The 22,269-nt window shown below is 32.7% G+C and overlaps 2 protein-coding genes across 3 annotated transcripts in view; one reads left to right on the top strand and one right to left on the bottom strand.

The window, feature by feature from the left end:
- Positions 1-22,269, top strand: part of pcs (SH3 domain-binding protein parcas) — a 549,277-nt gene that overhangs the window by 508,411 nt on the left and 18,597 nt on the right. The window lies entirely within an intron of this gene.
- The window catches only part of Pu (GTP cyclohydrolase punch), a 38,278-nt gene that overhangs the window by 15,281 nt on the left and 728 nt on the right, over positions 1-22,269 (bottom strand). Inside the window, exons 1-2 of one of the 2 annotated variants that reach the window (XM_073989201.1) lie at positions 1,482-2,271; positions 39-248 (exon numbers count right to left, since the gene is read on the bottom strand). In XM_073989201.1, the coding sequence (XP_073845302.1) occupies positions 39-248; positions 1,482-1,833 (562 nt within the window). In that variant the 5' untranslated portion in view covers positions 1,834-2,271. Of the gene's footprint in view, positions 1-38; positions 249-1,481; positions 2,272-22,269 lie in introns of those variants that run through there. The other variant, XM_073989202.1, reaches the window with a different exon arrangement.

Genomic DNA, 22,269 nt, shown 5'->3' with positions numbered 1-22,269 from the left:
TAAATGCAATATTATATGAAAATAATGGTCCTACTCACCTTCTAAGCTTTGATCGTAGCCTTTAGTGAAGAAAAGCATGGCCTTTGCAGCACGTTCGGGAGTTTTAATCAAGCCTTGACGATCTGGATTTTCACCCAAACCGCCCAAAAGTAAACGATACGATCTTGCCATATCAGGTAAGAGAGCCTCTCTAGTCGGTGGTTTATGGTCCAGTTCCAAATCATGATGGAAGGTACAATTTTCATGTCCTGCAATAAAATAAAAGTAAATAGTTTGAAAAGTTTTTGCAAAAGTAGAATTTGTACATAATATATTTGTATATCATATAAATCTACTATTACAGGCCGGAACAGTTTAACGAAATTTGCAACAGCTTTGAATACGCTGAAATTTATTTGTTTGAGATTTTTCCACCATTTTATAAAAATTACGAAATATGAATGATTAGTCAGTCAGGTTCTCATAAAAAAGCAGGCTTGCGCATATAATTGCACCTTTGTTTCCACCGAAAATAATTATTAATTACTTCGGCGAACTCCTAATTTTTCTGTGCATCTCATAGGTCACACCAGCTCAACTCGAAAGAGAATTAGTTCAAATTGTTAATTTCTTATAATTTCTTCCATGTTAACGGTCTAAAACACAATTTACTATACTGTCGTATAATTTCCTAAAGGAGGGATAATATACATTTTTTATGATCAAGACGGAACGTTGTCAACGTTCAATCCAAATTCGTTTAGCTTTTCTAGAGATAAAATATTCAGGCATGTAGGGTGCAATACTTATAGGTTAAACCAGTGTTGCAGAGTGGAGCCAAACTCCAACCAACTTTGTACAACTTCGGATTCCACAAGATTTCTATGGCACTTGAATTAAATACTAAACTCGTATTAAAATCATAAATAAATTTACAATTTGTCAAAAATTCACAGTATCATTCAACAAACAACATCTACAATTTTATTATTTTTTTATAATGAGTCTACAAAATCTATTTGATTTATGGGTTTTATATAATTTCTTACTCTGATGCACATGTGAATTAACCGTTTAGATGTTAATTACAATGTTGTTATAAAAACAGAATAGCTCACTTTACAATAGCCTAAGCATTCCATTTCAGGACACTCCTTTGGTCCATTTACTCTAATTTGATAGTCAACACTTAAGGTGCAATCCCTGAAGATTTAATTTAAACCGCCTTTGGTCAATTGCGGTCATTTGTGTTACGCTAAGATTCGGTTTATTTTTGAGATAACGTCTGTCTACAAAATATTTATTATGTACTATATATATGCGGTAATAACTTGTCTTCGTTGATTTATTGAAGCAAATAAACAACATTTTATGTGGGCTTTGCTTTCTTCTGTGGTCAGTTTTTGGAAACGGAAGTCATTGAACCGATTCTTCCGACTTGTTCAATACTACACTTATGTATATTACCAACAAATCTAAAGGACACAAAATGTGACAAATACCTGGTGTGGTTGATGTCCTTGGTGTCATTGGCGTTCTAATGGATTCATTTTCTGGTATTGTTCCATTAGCCTTTATTATCAACTTGGGGCGATTGTTTATTGGCTTGCATAAAGCACCATCCATATTTGCCTCGGCAACAACGTTTCCACTAGCAACAGCTGCTGCCGCCACATCGTCCGTTTGTGACAAATTTCGATCCAATAGAGAAGAATTGCCAGAAGCTGAACCTGTTGAACAAATGCTGTTGTTGCGTCCACGTGAAAGGATGTGAGCTTGGGGGAAATTGGAGTCATCAATGGCTTCGTTCAACTCACTGGCCGACATTTCGGATAATTGCCGAGTAAAGCTCATTGTTCTAATGTATGTATGTATGCGTGTATCCGTGTAGGTGTGTGTGCGTCAAAAGGAATACCAAATTTCAACTAATGATTGGCAAATAGAATAATGCCTAAGTTTAATCACTGGGACTTTTAAGTGATGTTGTGTTTATTTATTTGTCTTTCGTCTTTAACACTCAATAGCCAATAACAACAGGTCAGGCAGACACTAGTAGACGAGCGACGGCACTTCTAATGGTGGGGAAACTAAAGACTATTTTTGATGTTTATCAATTTGATTTTGTTTTTATTTTTGTTTCATTCGACAAACAACTTTGCACTTCAACGTTTAAAGTCGGATTTCTATTTTGTGCTTTGTAGCCGACACTTCGTGTTTTCACATCGATGAGTATTCACTAACTGACGTTTAAAGCCGACTGACAAGGTGGTGGAGGTGCTGCTGGTGGTATACAAAAATTTCAACTTGATTTAGAAGTTTTCATTCGAATTGAATGAAAAGTTACTCTGCTGTTATGAGCTTTTAAGCTCCACATTAAGAACTCCCGCTCTCATTTGTTTGTTTTGTGACCGTTATTTCATTTTCTCTCTCTCATATCTGTTGCTTTTGTGTTTCCTTACATCACATCTCCCTTTGTCGTTTGGTAAAGCAGAGTCGAAGCTTTAAATAACTTGATTTAAGATAGAATTCACTTTGCTCTCGCCTTCACTGTTCATAACCCCCACATTTCGTGCCAAGAGCGCGTCAACAATTACATACTGCACTTTATTCAACTGGTTACTTCTATGTAGATTCGCTCACTTGCAATTCTTTTATTATTTAATGTGACTCGATGATAATGTTAATTTGCAGGCACGTGCTCCCCTTCCACTGAGAATGCTGTTGGTTAGCTCTCTGGAAACTTTGTAAGCGAATCGTCTAAGTTTTTCTATTGCACGAAGTGCAAAACTTATTTATGGCCAATGTGTTCCGACAATGCACGCTCTGCATTTTTTCTGTCATTTGCCCGTGAAGGTATTTAATCGAAGCAGTTTTACTCTTTTTAGCCAGGCTACAAGGTTAAAGTTGCATTTTTTTTAATTTTGTTGTGAAATTTGATATTGTCGACAAGTGCAAGACATGCAATTCAACCTTTTAACAAATCACCACTTATAATTCTTGTAATGTAATTGATTGTATTATTTGCCGAGCGACCCTTTCGAAAATTTGATAATACTACAAGGAATAATAATTTATTGGGATTATATTTATTTATGTGATATTTAATATAAGGGATAATATGGCGAGACAATTCATCAACTAATGTGAATTGTGATCGGAGTGTCTTAGGATAGAAGTATACATATGTATTATATTTTTATTTTTAATTTATATTTTTGCATTTTTATGCTACTCCTTTATGTATATGCATTTGCAAATGTATGTATGTATGTTTTCAATAACCTTTTTTTGACAGATCACGCGTGAGTCGTGTCACGTGTTCATGTTATTTTGTTTAGTACTGTTTGTCATTTTATCATGGAAAAACTTACGCCTCTACAACGTTTACAAATCGTTCAACTTTATTACGAAAATTTGTGGGGACTGTGTTTCGAGCCTAATTTTGTTCAGTACACATTTCTGGCTTTATAGGTATGTAAAGAAGTAAAATTGCCACATTTGGGAAGTAGAGCAACTTAAAGAGATTTAAGAGCTGCTACTTCATCCAGAAAAAATAACGGTTTGTGGGTCGGTGGAATCATCGGACCCTATTTCTACAAGATGATGCCGGTTAGGACTTCATCGTTTATGGCGACCGTTATTGCGCTGTGATAACCGACAATTTGATGTCTGAAATTAGGTCTGTTCGATAACACACCAGCGTTTGAAATACTTTGATCGCCTCTCGAAATACGTACACGAATTAAACCGTTTCCACGGCACCATTCGTAATTAAGAGAAACATAATTTATTTTTCCTTACTTTTGGCTTCCTCGTTTTCATGAGAATTTGAACACATACACGAGTAATGATAGTACTATCATTACGAATATAATAAATATATTTATTCATTTTATAATTTAATTTAATAATCTATTTATTTTCTTAAAAAGTTAAATAGCTAAATATCATTCCTTCTTCCCATTATTTCCATTAATTCAATAACTATAAACAGATATAACACACATTTTATTATAAATGATTAATTTATAGATTTGTTCTCTTCATTTTTATAATATCAATACTTTGTATAATTCTACTTATCGACATATTTGAATTCACAGTAATTCATAATTTTCATTTCCTGTTAAAACATACATATTTTCCTATTTTGTCATTTTTCAATTTCCTTTCAAATAAATAAGTTCTAATTTTCAATTTGTAATTTGAATAATATTGACTTTAAATAAATTTAAAAACTATTTACAAAATCGAATTTAATCTGGATAAATAAGCGGTTTACATTACTGGCGCAGTCGATATAGGATGAACCTTTATTTCTAGAAGCTTAAGGCCTGCGTACATAAGATGCCTTGCCTGCTTACCTTGCTTACTTCTGATAAAAGAATAAAAAGAAAAGGGCAACCCAGTTCGAAATTTCCTCGGCCTTCTTTATTCTTTTATTTTTATTATGTCAAAAATGAAGTAGGAAAGCAAGGCAATCAGGCAGAGCAGCTTATGTACGCAGGCCTTTAAGCTTTCGTGGATAAAAGGAAAGAATCAAGAAAATTTAAAATATTTTCAATTTTTAATTTTGGGGGGGAACACGAACGAACCATTCGGATGAACCTTTAGTTCAAGAAGCTGAAACTTTCTCAAAAAAAGGAACGCATCTTTAATTCAAAAAGCCTAAGCTTTATTACAAATCATTATATTTTCAGTTTTCAATATCAGTTTTGTAGGGAAAAGTCATATACAAAAGAACCAATCAATTTTAAACATTTTGGAGGGAAAATTCATAAGCCAAGAAACGAATTAATCAATTTTCAATACAATTTTCAATTTTTGGAGGGAAAAAATAAATAAATATAGCAAATCATGGAATCAAACAATCAAAATAGTAATAACAACATCCAAACATCTTTTGTCGTCTCAATAAATGATGTCCTCAAAGATGCACAACGAATTAAAGAATTAAGAGGTGATAATAGTTATGCTCTAGCATCGTTTATGAGAGAAGTCGACACCGTGTTTTCATTAGTTGAAAGCAATGCTGAAATAACAAGCTACATATTCAAAATAATCATTCTGAATAAAATTCAAGGGGAGGCTATCCATGTGTTCAGATCTTTGGGGCCTAATCCGTTTGGAAAGAAACCAAATACACATTAATTCACAATTTTGGAATCAAAGAATCGTACCATCAACTTTACCAAGAAGCTGGAGCAAGAAATTATGGTATTGTTAAGTATTATTATATATTATGTAAGATAAACGAAAAATTCGAATACGATTCAGAGAAACTGAGTTTAGTCCTGCAAATGCAGAAAAAATTTTTTTGAGAACCTTTATTAACAATATTGATGTAAATTTGGCTTCCGTTATAATTAATAGAAACATCACCAAATTAAGAGAGGCATACAACTTTTTAGAACAACACGGTCTAATTAGGAATATCATTCAGAAAACATACGGTAACAATATTAATGATATAAAACATACATCAGAAATATATCCCAATAAACAATTTATACCACAAATCAATAGTCCAACACATAATAATTTTACAAATACAAACTCGGGATTTAGATCCAATTATCAAAATAGAAATATACAAAGTCTAAACATTCCTAATAGTAGAAATTATAGTCCAAATTTTAATAACCATTACCAGCAAATTAAAATTTTAGAATAGGAATTATACAAACCACAATAATGATGATCAACATCACAATATACTAAATCGTAACTTTGAGAGGAATTTTGCAAGTAATAATAATCACAATATTAGCCAAACAACAAATCTTAACCATCAAAATAGTTCTCAATTCCATAATGGAAATCATAGTAATTATTTTAATAGCCAATATCGAAACCCTCAAATGGGCTCAGCAAAATTTTCAAATATGAAATGTAGTGCAAATTTTAGTGATTTTATTAAGAATTCTAACAATAAACAATATTCTTCTTATAATGATAACAGCAGACAATATAGAAATTCCAATAGTGCTGAAATGGAGATAGGCCACTTAGATGCAGTTGTTCATTGTCCTGTAGAGGAGGAAAATTATTTAAATTTTCATTTAACGCCTCAGATAAATCATGTTGATTATGACATCAGTTTTTTGTATAGTAATGATGATTCTTCGCCTGAAGGCAAAGGGACTGAATTTCCGGACAGTATTACTTCACTGCTTCTTTATCTGAAGATAAAGCAACGGAACTTCTTAACAATGTTTCTCTTTCGGAAGACAAAGGATCTGAACCTCCTGGCAGCATTTCTCGATCTGAAGATAAAGAGTCTGAAGTTCTTGTCAATATTACTTCGTCTGAAGATAAAGTAACAGAACTTCTTGACGATGCTACGTTTCGTGAAGAGTACGATCCGTTTAACAATTTAGCATTGTTTGATAAAAATAAAACGGAGAATACAGGGATATTAAATGATACCATTCATTTTCAGATAGAAGATATTAACAAATCAAAACATTCTAGAAACAGTGAAAATGAGAAAACCGAGAAAATACTAAGTTCGCCAAATAAGTATATTGCTAGTTCTAAAAACTTATTAACGAATGTGAATGAAGTAGATCTAAATGACTATTTTCAGAAAATGGATAAGGTCGAATTTTTTAATTATAATTCCATAAATACAGACAATAATTATAGAAGTTATAGCAGAGATTCAGAAAAAGGTAGAATCTTATATACTGAAGAAAAACTATTAAGCACAAAAGACAACATGAGTATAACAATAGAATATAATAATAAAAGTTATCATTCAATTATTAAAAAGAAACAGAAGGACATCTGTAAGAAAATCGAATTTAATCTGGATAAATAAGCGGTTTACATTACTCACGTGTAACATATATTAAATGAGCAGGAAAAACACTAATCTTTCCTGTGAATGTATATTTTACTGCTAAACCTAAATAACGACGGGACGTACACAAATATTTCACCAACCTACCACAACAACGCTTTCTGAGCGTCCGTATTACCCAAATACGTTGAGTCCAAAATCACATTTAAAACACCAAATCCGCGACCAAAACTTATTTACATGTTTTCATTCGTAAAATAAATCATTTTCCTTTGGAATGAATTGTATTTCATGTTTTATTGGGCTTTTGTTTTCAAAATACAAAACACATACAAACAATAACGTTCTGTCACAGTTGAATATTTCGGTAGTTTACATAAGAATACATGTGTTCTACTTTTTTCACCACACACGCCCTTTGCATAAGGTCGTATATAGGTATGGGCCTTACATTTAATTTAGGGCTGCTCATACAACTACAAACATATTTTGTTATTTAGAGTCTAAATTAGGGCTGCTCATACAACTACAAACACATTTTGTTATTGCGTTGGTTTTGAAACACAAACATTTTTATAGTTTCCCAACATACTATTCAGTCCGATTTTATAAAATTTACGAAAAACAATTCGTATAAAAACATTATACAACTACACGGATAAGCTAATAATTAGCATACACATTCATTATTATCAAGAGAATCATGTTTCGTTTATTCTCCAGTGGCTACACAAGAATTTATAATTCAAATATGATGTTTTGTTTGAGTAATGTTGGTTTGTTGGGTTGTCTTGTGTAAAGGAAAAAATGTGTGTATTGAAAATGTTCGTTTCAAAAACATAAGCTCTCTTTTTCAATTGTGTGAGTGAGCAAATTGACACAAACCGGCAGCAGAAGTGCGCCCTTTGAGCAGCCCTACTCTAAATGGATCACCCTTTATATGTACATAGTAAGAGCATTAGGGTATAAGCGAAAAAATATCACGCCAGTCCTATGTTGGGAATATTGTCCTGGCAATAAAGATCAGTTTCTTTTCATGATTCGGTAAAAAAAGTTCCCAACGGAAAGTGGATTCTAAAGACCTTTTAATACATTTTTCTTAAACAATATATAACAATATATAAAAAAAAAAAATATGTATATGTCTTGGCAGTGGTATTTTTGCAAAAATTTCAAATAAGTTACAGATTGTAAAATTACAGATTGTATAAAATATGAGTCATTTTACTTTCGACATTTCCTGCTTATGTGACTTTCATATTATTTTATTTTACTTTTTTACTCGTTTTGTCCTTCTTGTTTCTTTTTATGTGTTCCACTTCCTTGTTACTTTCCTAAAAATGATTGATAACTTCAATTAAGCCGTTCACATAACGGGAACAGTTTCCTCAAACGGGAGGCAACAAAGAATGTAACTGGTGGTGCTATGTTTACAATATTGATCGCACCGAAACGAAGTTTATTTTTGTTTCGGGGGCTTATATCGAATATACATACATATGTACCAGTAGGGGTATCTAATGCCATCTACATACCAGCATTTGAATCACGTTGTTCGCTCTCACAATGATGTACACGAATTAACCCGTTCATACGACATGGTACATAATTCATAGCAACATGATTCATATTTTCATACTTTTTACTTACCGATTTAAAAGAAAGTTTCGTGCAAAAAACGAATAAAATTAAGTGATATGAATTGAAAAACTATTTGTTCTTCTTTCAGATATCTATTAAATATTTAATTATATTATTTTCATTCATATTTTCTATTTTCTCTCACAATTTTTGTGTTTTCAGAAATTTTTTAATTTTTCTATTTTCAAAATTAACGAGAGAGAGACCTGCCAAAATAACTTTTTGGTATACAGACTTTCTGGCAGGAATTTGATTTTTGTTCCTAAATTTGTACGCGAATTTGTAACGATGAACGAGAAATGCAACTGCAGTAAAAGAAAGGAGAAAATTTGCTATGATTTGAATGTATACTAGTCGTTAAACCGTTTACTTTTTATTCATGTTTTGCAGTTTTTCTCATGGTAGAATGATAAAAGGTAGTATCATCTCAAAAATGTATGTAAATGCAACTCTGTACACCTGTACGTTACCGTGTCAAATACAAAACAAACAAAATATATATGACATTTAATAACAAAAACAAATATAATTGTAATTATTTTTTTGAAAATACCAGTAATAAAAATTATTAATCCAAATATTTGAAAACAAGAAAAATATATATGTATGTATTTCTACACCATTTGGAGGAAGCTTTGGCATGCTCGCGACTTTCAGATTAAATTTTCTTGCCGCAAATCTGATTTTATATTGGAAAACTCCTTTACGATGTGTTCCTGCTTGTGTATGTAGATGCATGTTTCGAAGATGAAATTATTTAAAATATTGTTCCTTGTTCACTGGTCTAAATTGCAGAAATTGAAAATATCAGGTCCAGTTTTGTGGATTAACACCTGTATTTGAGACGGATCGAAATACACGTGCACAAGGCCTTACTAGATTAAAAGCAAAATCTAAATCAACGACTTTTCCAACAATATTTCATGCAAACAAAATAAAGTTTAATTTATAATAATATACATATGTACATCTTTATAAAAAGCTCGAGCTGTTATTATTAGCAAATATTCAACGTCCGCAATAAGCTCAAAGTCGCGCCACGATTTAACTGAATTTGCGTGTTTCCTATTCCTCCCGGATAGCGAATTGATGATGAGCAGAACACCTATTCTTAACATGAATTTTTAAACCCAATTCCATATTCTGCAAATGTTGAGCACCTTCTTTGGACACAAAGCGCGAATCGTCCCCGATTGTTCTTCATATTAGTGAAACCAAAAAGCTGAACAACGTTTAAGATATTGCTAAGGTCTTATTTTCTGTTGACTTTGATTTCAAATTTTCAATTCAATTTAAAAGATTACTAACGTATTTACATTTCCATATATGTATGTGTGTATGTATGTACAACAAATGTTTGTCAGAATCTGTTTGACAATGAATGTACTTCAAATTCAAAATATGAAAAAAAAAATTTAATCAGCTGTTAGCATGATATTACCTTTTATCATTCTACCATGAGTTTTTCTAAAAATCTTCGGGTTTTTAATGAATTTTAAATTTTATATTTTTTCTGTCATAATTAATTTATTTCGATAAATTCTCTCATTTGTTAGAGATGGGATATGTCGTTCTGAGAGTTGATTGAAAAATGTACACAAATCGTTGTTCGTTCTCAAAATTTTGTATGGAAAATGAAGTGATTGTATCGTAATTTGGGGTCGAACAACGAATAGAGAGCGAATTACCGCCAGTTTGAACAAGGCATTAGCAAAGATCTGGTAAAAATAAAAAAATACAATGAACACATAACGTATTGATCCCTTGTTTACATTACCTTTATTACGAGTTGAGAAAAGAAGGAACAAAAGGACATTAAATAATTTATATTGATTTAGAAAGAGGAAATGTTCTACGCAAATATTCCTCTTTGATTTGACAAATATGTATACTTATTAAAAAAATCGTCACACCATTACTTAGAAAATTTAAATTTTTCCGATTTTCACCAAGGGATTTCCACACTAAAAGGGACATTCCAACACCCACAATCTAGCTGCACAGTGCAATCGATCCGTGTTTTTAAATCAAAGGCTTGTCAGTAATCCGGTTAATGAAGTACTTCTATAGCTAGGTCTAAGATTAATTTGCTCTGAAATCTCTCCCTCGGAGAGCAGACATTCCTTTCATGTTCATTACATAAAAAATATTCTCTTTTAAATCTTGTGAGAAATGCGACCATACAAGTTCAAGAATCCTTAGTTCAGATAGCAAAATAATTGTATATCTATGTCAGCTAACAATTGACAATAACTAAATGGAAATAATTAAACAAATCTATTAGTCTTAAAGTTTGGTTGTCTCCGTTTTATGGCTTCACAAAATTTTAATAGCATGCTGCTGGGCAATATGTGCTCCCCATCACAACCCCACAATGGCAGGAGGGGGCAGGAGGACACACACTAAACACTACATTTACAATTTAATGAATCAAATGGTCGGCTAACCGCAACGATACTGAAACCTGTAATCTTTACATGTCACTTTTTATCAGCAGATCACTCGGTATGTGTAAGCGAGACTGAACCTTTGTCTGCTGGTATGAAAAACACCGATGTCGCCGCCGCACGTGTTATTTATGAATGTATGGACATATGTTTGTACATACATATGTGTGTATTTATGATCGTTTTTTTGCTAAAAGCATTTTTCAAAATTAGAACAGAACTACCTTTACTTTATTTAAAAAACCAAAATATAGTTGTTTCGGTTGATTTGATGAAAAATTATCAGAATTTATCGTTGTTTGAGAAAACCTTCTAACGGGTCACTGTTATGGTCTTGCAATCCATTCATTCCATTAGCTATGTGTGTAATTATTCCAATGGAACACCGATAAAACTGAAACAACATTCTTTGTAAGGCAAAACTTGTTTAGTATTGTATCTAATTATTTTAGTTTGAATATTGTTTAAAAGATTTGAATATAGCATCAAGAAGTCATATTCAAGTTTAATTTCCTAAGAATATATAGACGAGTACACATATACATACATATGTAAGAAGAATATTTTGATAAAGATTTTGGGAACATGCCTTGGCAACTTCATGCATATCTAGTCATAATTACAAGGACAGTTTCAACCAATGATAATAAAGTTTGGATATGTACATAGATCATGATGGAATAAGAAGGTGTTACATCAAATCATGTCAAACGTCAAATTGCGCGCTACCTTTATATGTGGGCTATGCGAATCCTTGTGTAGAATATTCTTCATATTTTTTAATAAAATAATATCAAATCAGCACATAGGTCCCTATAGAACAGCATACGGCAAAAAGGGGCACACGTGCCCTTGATGAGAATAACAACAGAACAACCACCACTCAGTCTTCTTTCAGAAGTCAATGAAGAGGTTCTGCTGTCGCTTATTTCAATGATTTTTAATTTTAGCAATGTATTAACGCACACGCTGTTTGTGGAGAGAGCGAGAGAGAGTCGTATGCGTGAGACCGCCAACAATGCGTTTGTATTAGTACCGATACCTGCTTTAGAATATATTCTTAAGGTTATAAGTAGTGGTATTCCCTAACGCATTTTTTGGTTAACGAAAAAATCGGTAAATTTAAAACGCAAAATTATGAATGAAAAGTACCAATAAATGTTGACAACACTTTCTGTGGGTAGTATATAGCGACTACTTTTTTTACCGATTTCTGTCGGTAACCAACAAATGAGTTAGAAAATCCCACCAAAGAAACATTTTAAGTACCTATAGCGACCACCACCTAAAGCCACGTTCAACTTAAAAAACAGACTTTTGGCCAGTTCCAGAACTGCAAGAATCTACAATTTTGTTTTCGATCTCATAAAGGAAAAAATTGTTATCGTAGAAAAACTTTGTAGATTCTTGCAGGTTATGGAACAGACGTTTTATTTTCCAACTTACTCACTTGCACTTACGATCAGGATCAAATGAACTATATGAACTATCTAGTTCACTACGCAGTTCCAATGACCCACATCCATTGTATAAACAAACTGCGAAATATCACACGTTATGTCCAATTTACATTAGCAACTTTTTCGTCATTTGGAGCTGTTTCGTCATTTATTTGCTAAAACAGGCAACATTTTGCGTCATTTGCCATACAAAAATAAATGACGATAGCTGCGTCATTTATTCTAAACAACGCACGAAAACACCATACTATTAAAAGCAGCCCAGTTTTTTTGTCATAAACTACCAAAAAATGCAACTGTTTTATGATGTCTTTGTTTGTTTGTGTGTGTTGTAGAAAAACAAAAATACTCAAACGATGACAAAAGTGAAAATAAATGTTTAAAAAACTTGCAAAAATTATGTTTTTTTGTTTTTAGAATTAATTTAATTTATTTGATACACATTTGTGTTGTGAAATTCCTATTTCTCTGAATAAATATATTGTGTGTGTGTGTTTGTGTTATTGTATAAGTGTGTATGTGCGATTGTGTGCGTAAGCAAATGACGCAAAAAAACAGATGTAAATACGCTTCATTTGATTCTATGATTTCGTAAAACGAAATCATTTAATGTGCATATGTAAATTGGACTTTAGATTTTATGACGTTACTCATACAGTTTGGAACTAGTACAGTGAACTAGGAACTAGTTCAGGTGATTTGGATAGAGCTTAGTTAACAAAATAGGAATCTTGAATAATAAAATAGGAATTTCCAAGGCGAAAATTAAATGTTTTGTGGTCATTCTTCTCTTGATACATTCTCCTCTTGAACAACCCTTTGTCCTTAATCTAATTAATATTAAAATTCTCGTGTGGTTCAACGATCGAGAATGTACTGTGTTGTTTTAATGCGAATAAACTTAAGAGTTGATGATATGTGCAAGTGTATTGTTTTTCTTCTTTTGGAATTCTTATCAGTATCACTTAGATTTAACTCAATCTATGTATGTACTTTGTATATACGTCGATCATTTGTAGCTTAAAATTGACAAACACGATCCCCCTGTGTTTGTCAATTTTAAGCTAGATACCGATTAGGAAATGAATTATGTATTTTGGCATATGTACGTATGTTGTTACGATTTTCATACGCACTAGTAGTGGAATTATGTGAGTATAAAAATATATAAAAATATATTTTTTGTTGTCGAATAAAAAAAAACTGGAGAAACTACAATGCACAAATAAATTAATTTGGAAATGTAGCATCTGTGGCTTTGTTCCTTTACATTAAAGTTTCTTAAAGTTTTACCCGTTTCACCATTCTTAACTCGGAAAGCGTTCCTTAACCCCAAAAAGTAATAAAACTTGAAGCAAACTTTAAGATAGAACATGCCAAAATGGTTTTCTCTTTTACTACTTTCTGCTCAACAAATTTCGTGGTGCAAAAAATGGAAAATGTGTCAAACTGCGCTTATTTGACAATTAAGCAAAAAAAAACAACGCGCACTGTCATAGCAAACTAAAGTGAAACAGCGAAATAAAAACCAGTGAAATTTATTTGGTTCTTTGCTATTTTTTAATAGCACGGTTACACTACAGCTTTTTGCCGGGTTAACCCACTTCATGAGGATTTATTTGCTTAATCTGCTCAAATCTGATCAGATTTGCCATACAAAAATTAAATCCTCTCATGGCTGGGTATATTTTAAATCCGGCACAAATCCACCAAAAATACAGTGTTGTATTCGGTATTTGTGCAAAAAAAATCCAACTCTACTCAAAAAGTACCAAAAGTTGCAACTGTTTTTACAACAGAGTTTGTCGTGTTTACACGTTTACTATTGGTCGCATGAGATTTTATGGAGTTAATAAATCTAAAGTTATTTGGAAATCATAAAATTGTTAATTTTTTCATTAGACACTTTTTTAACAAAAAGTACGATTGATACCATGATACAAAAATGTATCCTTGTGTGTAAAATATACCGATATGAGCAAAGAGGGGACGATATCTCATACGAGAAATTGTAAAAGTGTAACACACGACTTTGTATGTATACGTATACAAACATCGGCTGACAGTTTATAACCTCGAAAAGCTAAGTGTAACCAGCAAAGATAAACCCACTAGATCTATTAAACCCAGTGGGTTAACCTTCAATAGTGTAACCGGGGTATAAAGCAGCCATGTTTGTTTTTTACATTGCTGACAGATCTACTATATTTCCGTTCCTTTACTTTTGTGCAAAATTTGTTACGTTAGAGCAATTTTGAGAGTTTGCTCTTCAGCTACTTTTAACACTAAAAAAGTAAAGGAACAACGCTTTTATACCGATCGCTTATAATACCCAGGTTACACTTAACCGGATTAACCCAGTGGGTTTGGATTTCAAATGTCAATTCCATAGCGCTATCTCGGCAAAAAACTCTAGTGTAACCGTACTATAACTGAATTTAATTAATCCAGTGGGCTTCAATTGTCCATTGCATATATGTACGTCAAAGAAATCCTCATAAAGGGGGTTAACCCGGCACAAGGCTCTGATGTAAACATGGATTTAGTTAGCGAAAATATTCGGTATCAGACCATATTACAAGGCAATTCGAAGCCTTCTATAGGTAATTTGGGCCAAGAATTCCGCGGAATCTATTAAATTCCTAAGACGACAGCTTTATTTTGGTTGTTAACTTACCGAAAATTTTCGTTAATTACCGAAATTATAATCATTTTAATGTTACCGATTTTTGTGGGTAACTTGAAAAATTAGTTACAGAATTCCACTACAGGAAGGTATATTATGCACAAGAACCACTCCAAAGCTTTCTAGGATCTAAAGATTTGCACCCTGACACTAATTTTGCTCTTTTTATAAAGTACAATACCTAAAAACACAAGAATTAAGCAAGGATCAGCTTTAACAAGCTATACAAGGAGTGTGACCTTAAATAACGGCATTTAACCCCAAGAAATACCTTTTTCTTCTCTAAAACATATCTCAGACACCCAGAGGCATTTGCCAAAACAATAAAATGTATAAATTTTGCTGCTAATTCCATAAATTGTAGGTTAATACACATATTTCCTTGGTGTGTATGTAAACTTTTGTCCCTATCATTTTTTGGTTATTGTAAAATTTACCGTTATTTGTATGAAATATACTTTTGTTGTATTAAATATTGGTTATTAGTGAGAGGAAAGAAAACTATATACTTGGAATTTCATAAAAATTTTTACTTACCCTAAAACCCGAAATTTATGGGGTGTATGTAAACTTTTGTCCCTGAATGTAGTTTCCGATAACAATGGGCTGGAGGGTAGGTCCACATATATGTATGTAGCATAATGGTTGGATGATGTGTGGGACTTCGGTAGATTCCTAATTTTTCAATGTACCTCTTAGGTCATAACAGCTCAACTCGAAAGAGAAGTAATAAGGCACAAGTAAAATAAAACGGTCTGATTGTTTCATACGAATATTGCAACAAAGCAAAATTGCAGATCACATGAAAGCGTGTACACTAGTTTCATGAAATTATGTGTTGTTTTTCCCAAAAAAATGCAAAATTTAATTGCAATTACTCTAGTGTGGACCGGGACTAATAGAGTAGTTTTACATGGCAGAAGAATACTTCGGAAATAGGGTGTCCAAAACCGAAACCGGTTAACCGGTTACCCGGTTTTGAGTTACAAAACCGAAACCGGTTTTCGCCAAAAACTTCATTTTCGGTTAACCGACAAAACCGGTTAATTGTGTCGGTTAACCGGTTTTAAAAAAATACTGATATTTTTAATATTTCACTACAATTGTTACCTTGAAAGTGAACTAAACTTAACTATTAACCTTAAAATTTGAAATATATTTTGTTTAAAATGTAAAGTTGTGCCAATCTAGTTCAATTGAACGATCTAGTTCACTACGCATTTCCAATAGCCCACATCGTTTTTATGTGAAAACTGCGTATACGTAATATCACACGGCAGTTTGTATGATGTTATTCACACGTCTTGGAACTAGTACAGTGAACTTGGAACTAGAGCTGTAGTAGCTACAATTTAAAACCAATGTTTAGTTCAACATAGTAATTATTAAACAGATCGTCGAATGTTCACTATGATCAGCCTTACTAGGGGAAGTCTGTGCATAATTAACAAAATCTTTAGACGAATGTTGGTTTCAGGCATTTCACGATAACTTGAGGTTGGCAAAGCGAGACGAAGAATCCAGACTTAATGGAATGTAAATTAAATAATTTAATATGGTTTACCATTGCCAGACCACAATTTCTGTCTTAATTTTGCAGCCCCCATTTCCAGGTTGAATACCAAACAACAAGGATATTTTGAGATAATTATAAAATAACGAAGTCGTTATACTTAATTTGCCCCTTGTCGCACATTTTTAATCAACTATTTATAAATTATGAGCAATTTTGTACCTATTTAACAAAACCGGTTTAAACCGGTTAACCGGTTTAAACCGGTTAACCGGTTTTGGCAAACGCTGAAAACCGAAAACCGGTTTTTGAAAAAATTGAAAATTTCGGTTAACCGAAAACCGTATTGTTTGGAAAAACCGGTTTTTTGGACACCCTATTCGGAAATGTAAGACAACGTTACGTTGGGTGTATCGCTTCAAATATTCCGTTCAACACATGTTTGGCCGAGTACATGCATATTTAACGCCATCGGATTGGATGGATTGTTAATGGAGAAACTTTTTCGTTCGATAACTTTTGCAATAAATACTATATATGTACATACGTGAATACAATTGTTGACAAATCCCTTTTACCATTAAATCCAGTAAATAAACGAGATTATAGTTCGAAAAATCATTTACTTAATATGGGTAGTCTCCCAATATCTAGTAACAAGGGCAATTACTTCAACAAAATACACCTTCATTACGCAGTAAATGTAAGATAAATCTCAAAATTGCTTTGTAGAATCAAACACGAAATGACTACAACAGTTTTGTTTTATTTTCGAATTAATTACCTACTTCTGATTAGATTGTAAACAATAACCTTCAGTTAAAACTTGCCTTCAATTTCTTACTTTTTTTAATTTTGCAGCCATTAAAGACAAAAACAAATGTTTTGTCCGAATAAAAGGCATAGTGTGTATGTAATGCATCAAATCGTGGATATTTTCAGATTTAATTGACAAGATAATTACCAAACAATAGAAGGTTTGGTCAGGTCAGATAGACATTCAATAGCTTTACCACAGAGTAAAACAAAAGGCACATGAACCAGAGTTGTGTGTGTGAGTTTTTTCTCAGTTAAAAAGATTTCAATGTCAATGTCAACAGCAATAACCAATTTTTTTCGAGCTCTAAGAATTGCACAAAACTCTGCGAGTACTCTGAAATAAATAAATAAATCAATAAACACATTCCGGAAATATCAAAATAAAACTTGAATTCGCATAAACATTTCCCATATCGACAATTATTGTGTTTGTTGTAGTTTAATGTTTGTTGCATTTGATGCATTAAGTAAGAACTTTCACTTCATCGAAGGTTAGAATTTCCGATTGACTTATTGTTAATACATCCATGAAAAGATCAGAACACGATCGAGCGCTTTGTGGATGATATGTGTATACATATTTTCACTTATTTCAAGAATTTGCAACCTATTGGCATTACAAACGAAACATTATTCCGCTGTGGCTTTATGCTTGGCTTATATTCCACTTGGGTAATTACGATAATGTGACGATATTTTTAATGGCATTGCATCATAATTCGTAGATCTTTGCAATGTGATTTGTGGTTATACGTCCTTTGTTCAATGTTCAAGTTCATGGAACATTTCCGATCTATGATCTTTGTAGAAATATGACATGTCGCTCACGTTGAAGATCATGCAACATTTCCGAATGCTGTGAATAAATGTTCACCCTTCCGTTATTTTAATCTTTTGGTTTGAATTTTTAATGGAGCAATTTATTGGTTCTATTATGAATGTTTGAAAAATATATGTGGCTATGTATGAGTTTATATACCTAATAATAGAGGAATTAACAAAAAAACCAGTCGTTGAACGGTTATATACAAACATACATATGTGTGTATGCACATAGATACATTAACATTGCGACATGTCCCAGCTAACATTTTTTCCGAATTCGGTACGAAAGTTTAATGGACGTGGTCACCGAATTCGGAAAGAATTTTCTAAGGAAATTCTTAAAAAATATTAGAGTTTCGCAACGAATTCCGTCCGTATTCGGAAGTAAATTCTTGGAAAATTCGGAGAAAATTTTAGATTTTCTGACAGAATTCGGTCCGAATTCGATGAAAAATTTAGATTTTCTTAAGAAAATCCGTCCGAATTCGGAAAGAAATTCTGGAAAAATTCGGAGAAAAGTTCAGATTTTCTGAAAAAATCGAAACAATTCTGACGCCACGTGTCGTACTGTACAGAACAAACCCCACTCAGATACAATTTTCTTTCAATGTGCTATTTATGTAAGATTCTAATTTCATACTTTCTAATGATTTTGCCAGTTGTTATCATTTTATGATTAACAGTAGAACGATATGCAGAAGTATACTTCTACATATATGTTGAAGCTATCAACACTAGCTTGAATTATTATATGTGGCATTTATATTAAAAAAATTTAAAATTGTATATGCGAATTTTATGACCAGTCAATTCGTTCTTCGACATCAAACGAAAAAAAAATTCCCTTAGAAAATCCATTAGAAATCGGAACGAATTCGGAATGACGATTCTTAAGATTCTTTAGAAAATGTGCAGAGATTCTTAAAATAAACTTATAGAAAATCGGTCAAATTTCTAGGAAAATATTAGAGAAATCGGCCACAATTCTAAAAAATATTCAGAAAATCTCAGAAAAAATCTGATATCAGAGCCCTCGGAAAAAATTGTTAGCTGGGGTGCTTCAATTCTTTACCTTGAAATAAATTTATAAGATTTTATTTTCAGCTCAAAGGAATTAAATGAGGGTTCTTGAATCGACTTGGCAAAATGGGACGTGGGACTGGTAAAGTGGGGTTATTGAATCGACTTGGCAAAATGGGACGTGGGACGGGCAGGTAAAATACGTAGTCCAGAAAAACTACCCTTAACAAAATCCCCTACTAAACGAATTTTTTAAAAAGGGCAGGTAAAAAATGGCCTGATGAAGTTTTTGCTAGAGACCATGTAAGCCATCAGGAATTAGCGTAATATCTTTGTTCACTTTTGATTTAGCTTATTTTTAAGATGGCATGTCTTCAGTCAAATCGAATGGGGATTATTTTCGTAGAACACTTCGACCTTCTAACTCGCCTCCTTCAATGTCCTTTTCGTCCTTTATTTTAAGAGCCGCTATAAAAGCACAACAAGATGACGTTTTTTAGCTTCGAAATGTTCTGCAAAAATGTCGCTCAGAAAATTTAGGTACGGGTCTCATTGATAACTAATCGATTTTGCCGCGTTTTCATAGTCATTTTTGACATTTACCCCTGTTTGCTCAGAAAAAAACTGTGTTTTGTGTTTTTGTATGTTCTGTAACGAATATAGAAAAAACAAGATATAGTCGTTTTCTGAAAAACAGGGTAAATGCACAAAACGACCACGAAAACGCGACAAAATCGATTAGTTGTCAATGAGAGCCGTACCTAAAATTTTCTGAGCGACATTTTTGCAGATCTGTCCTTCGGGGTTCTTAATATACTCACCAAGGCTTTTCATCCCCAGTAGGAATTTTCCGTGCCCCAGACTTTCACCTCCATTTTGTTGTACAGTGTAATTAAACTCCCACCATGTAACGGAAATCAGTATGTGCGCTTTGTAATGTCATGACCTCAGGGTTTGCAAGAAAGTTGCATAAATAACTAAATGCCCTAAACACATCCAACGTTTGAGTAATGTTGGACGTCATTTCAAATAAAAGAATAAAGAAAATTCAAACTATGTTGCCCTTGTTATTTTATTCTTTTATCAGAAATGACGTCCAACTTCACTCACACGTTGGATGTGTTTAGGGCATAATGGAATCGCACGATCAAATTACTTCGTACAGTACGGATATTGCGATAAATCAAAAAACATTCAAGTCCACTTTTTTGAAAATTTCACAATGTTACGCCTCAAATCATACCTTGTGAAGTGCATAATTTTATGCTGTCAGTCAGTCACCTTTGAATAAGAAGCAGTTAAGGTGCAAACACAATGAAATTCATCGCTTACTTCACGCTCAATTTCATGTAAAAGAATAAACGGGAGTTTCTACCTAATTAAAATCCGATCTTGTATTTCTTTATTCTTTTACATAAAATGAGGCTTGAATTTCTCATTGTGTTTGCACCTTTAAAGGCCTGAGTACATAAGCTGCCTAGCCTGGTTGCCTTGCTTTCATGCTTCGTCCCTATTAAATTAGGCAATTTTCCCTGCGGCAATTGTCAGTTTGTAGGTGAAAGAGGGTTTTGAGAGGCAAAGGGTTACCATATGCCTCACCCCTCTCTCCATCAAACTGACAATTGCCGCAAGGAAAATTGCCTAACGTATATATGGACTTCGTTTCTGACATAACAAAAATTTTAAATTATATGGGGGAACGCCGGCGGAATTGCAAAGAGGCTATGGCATTCCTTTATAATTTGACATTTGGGAAGCAAACAAAGCAAGCCATGATTGATTCTGTCACCGCCTTTAAGGTGGAGAACACAGTCAGCCCTTAGCTTAATTTTCCTGCTTAGCTTATTTCTTTTCTAGGCCGCTTATTTCTTGGTATCACACATCGAAGCGTAAAATTCATGGGCGCTATAAACATAAAGGCCTACGTACACAAGCTGCCTCGCCTGGTTGCCTTGCTTGCTTCTGATAAAAGAATAAAAAAGAAAAGGGTAACCCAGTTCGAAATTTGCTCGGCCTCCTTTATTCTTTTATTTTTATTATGTCAAAAATGAAGCAGGAAAGCAAGGCAACCAGGCAAAGCAGCTTATGTACGCAGGCCTTGATTATTTCAATATATCAAATAAAATTCAATTTTTTAATATGAATTATTCGTAAATAATTATTACCGAACATATAAAATTACAGCCAAATTCTATTTTTCAGATTGAACACGTGTTTATATCAAATTGAATGTCAAAACGTAATGTCGAAAATGAAGCCAGGCGAAGAATTCAAAAGTTCAACAATTTTCAACTTTGTGGCTTGAAGCCTCGCTTCGTTGTGGTCTGTCCTATTGAAAATAGTACAACTTCACTTTTGCGCTTTGAAGCGATGCGGAAAAAAATCAGCAAAATCCATTGTGTTCTCGCCTTTAGTTATTTATTTGAGCCCAATGCAACTTTTTGCGAACCCTGAGGTCATGACTTTACATAGCACACATATGGTCTGTTCCAGAACATTCCTTTATGTTATCGAAAAAAATAATAAAAATTAGTAGAATCTTGCAGTATTGGAACAGATTAATACTGATTTCCGTTACATACAGGGGGTTTAATTATTCATTTAATATTTTTAAACAGTTTCTAGAATTCTATTTGTAATTCGTAACATTTCATTTGTATTTCGAGAATTCCAGACGTAATTCGATTTATTCCATTCATTTTTTTGTAATTCGAAAAAAAAACATGTATATAAAATCAATTCAAAAATATTTTGATTCGTTTTTGTATCGATTTTCAAATAAAATAATTCGAATTTAAATGGAATAATTCGAATTTCGAATGAAATAATTCGAATTACAAATAGAATAATTCGAATTACAAATGCAATTCTCGAATTACAAATTAAATGTTACAAATTACAAGTAAAGTGTTTTGAAAACGGTGTAGTAGTGTAATTCCGTAACTCATTTTGTGTTTGCCGACAAAAATCGGTAAAATTAAAACGCAAAATTATGAATGAAAAGAAAATATGTATGTATAAAAAATGACATCACTGTTGCTATAGGTAGGACTTTGCCACAACTTTATTTTGGT

This window comes from Musca autumnalis, unplaced genomic scaffold, assembly GCF_047663935.1.
Source record: "Musca autumnalis isolate F117 unplaced genomic scaffold, ASM4766393v1 scaffold_5, whole genome shotgun sequence".
Taxonomy (NCBI): domain Eukaryota; kingdom Metazoa; phylum Arthropoda; class Insecta; order Diptera; family Muscidae; genus Musca; species Musca autumnalis.
This window is presented reverse-complemented; position numbering and strand designations above follow the sequence as displayed.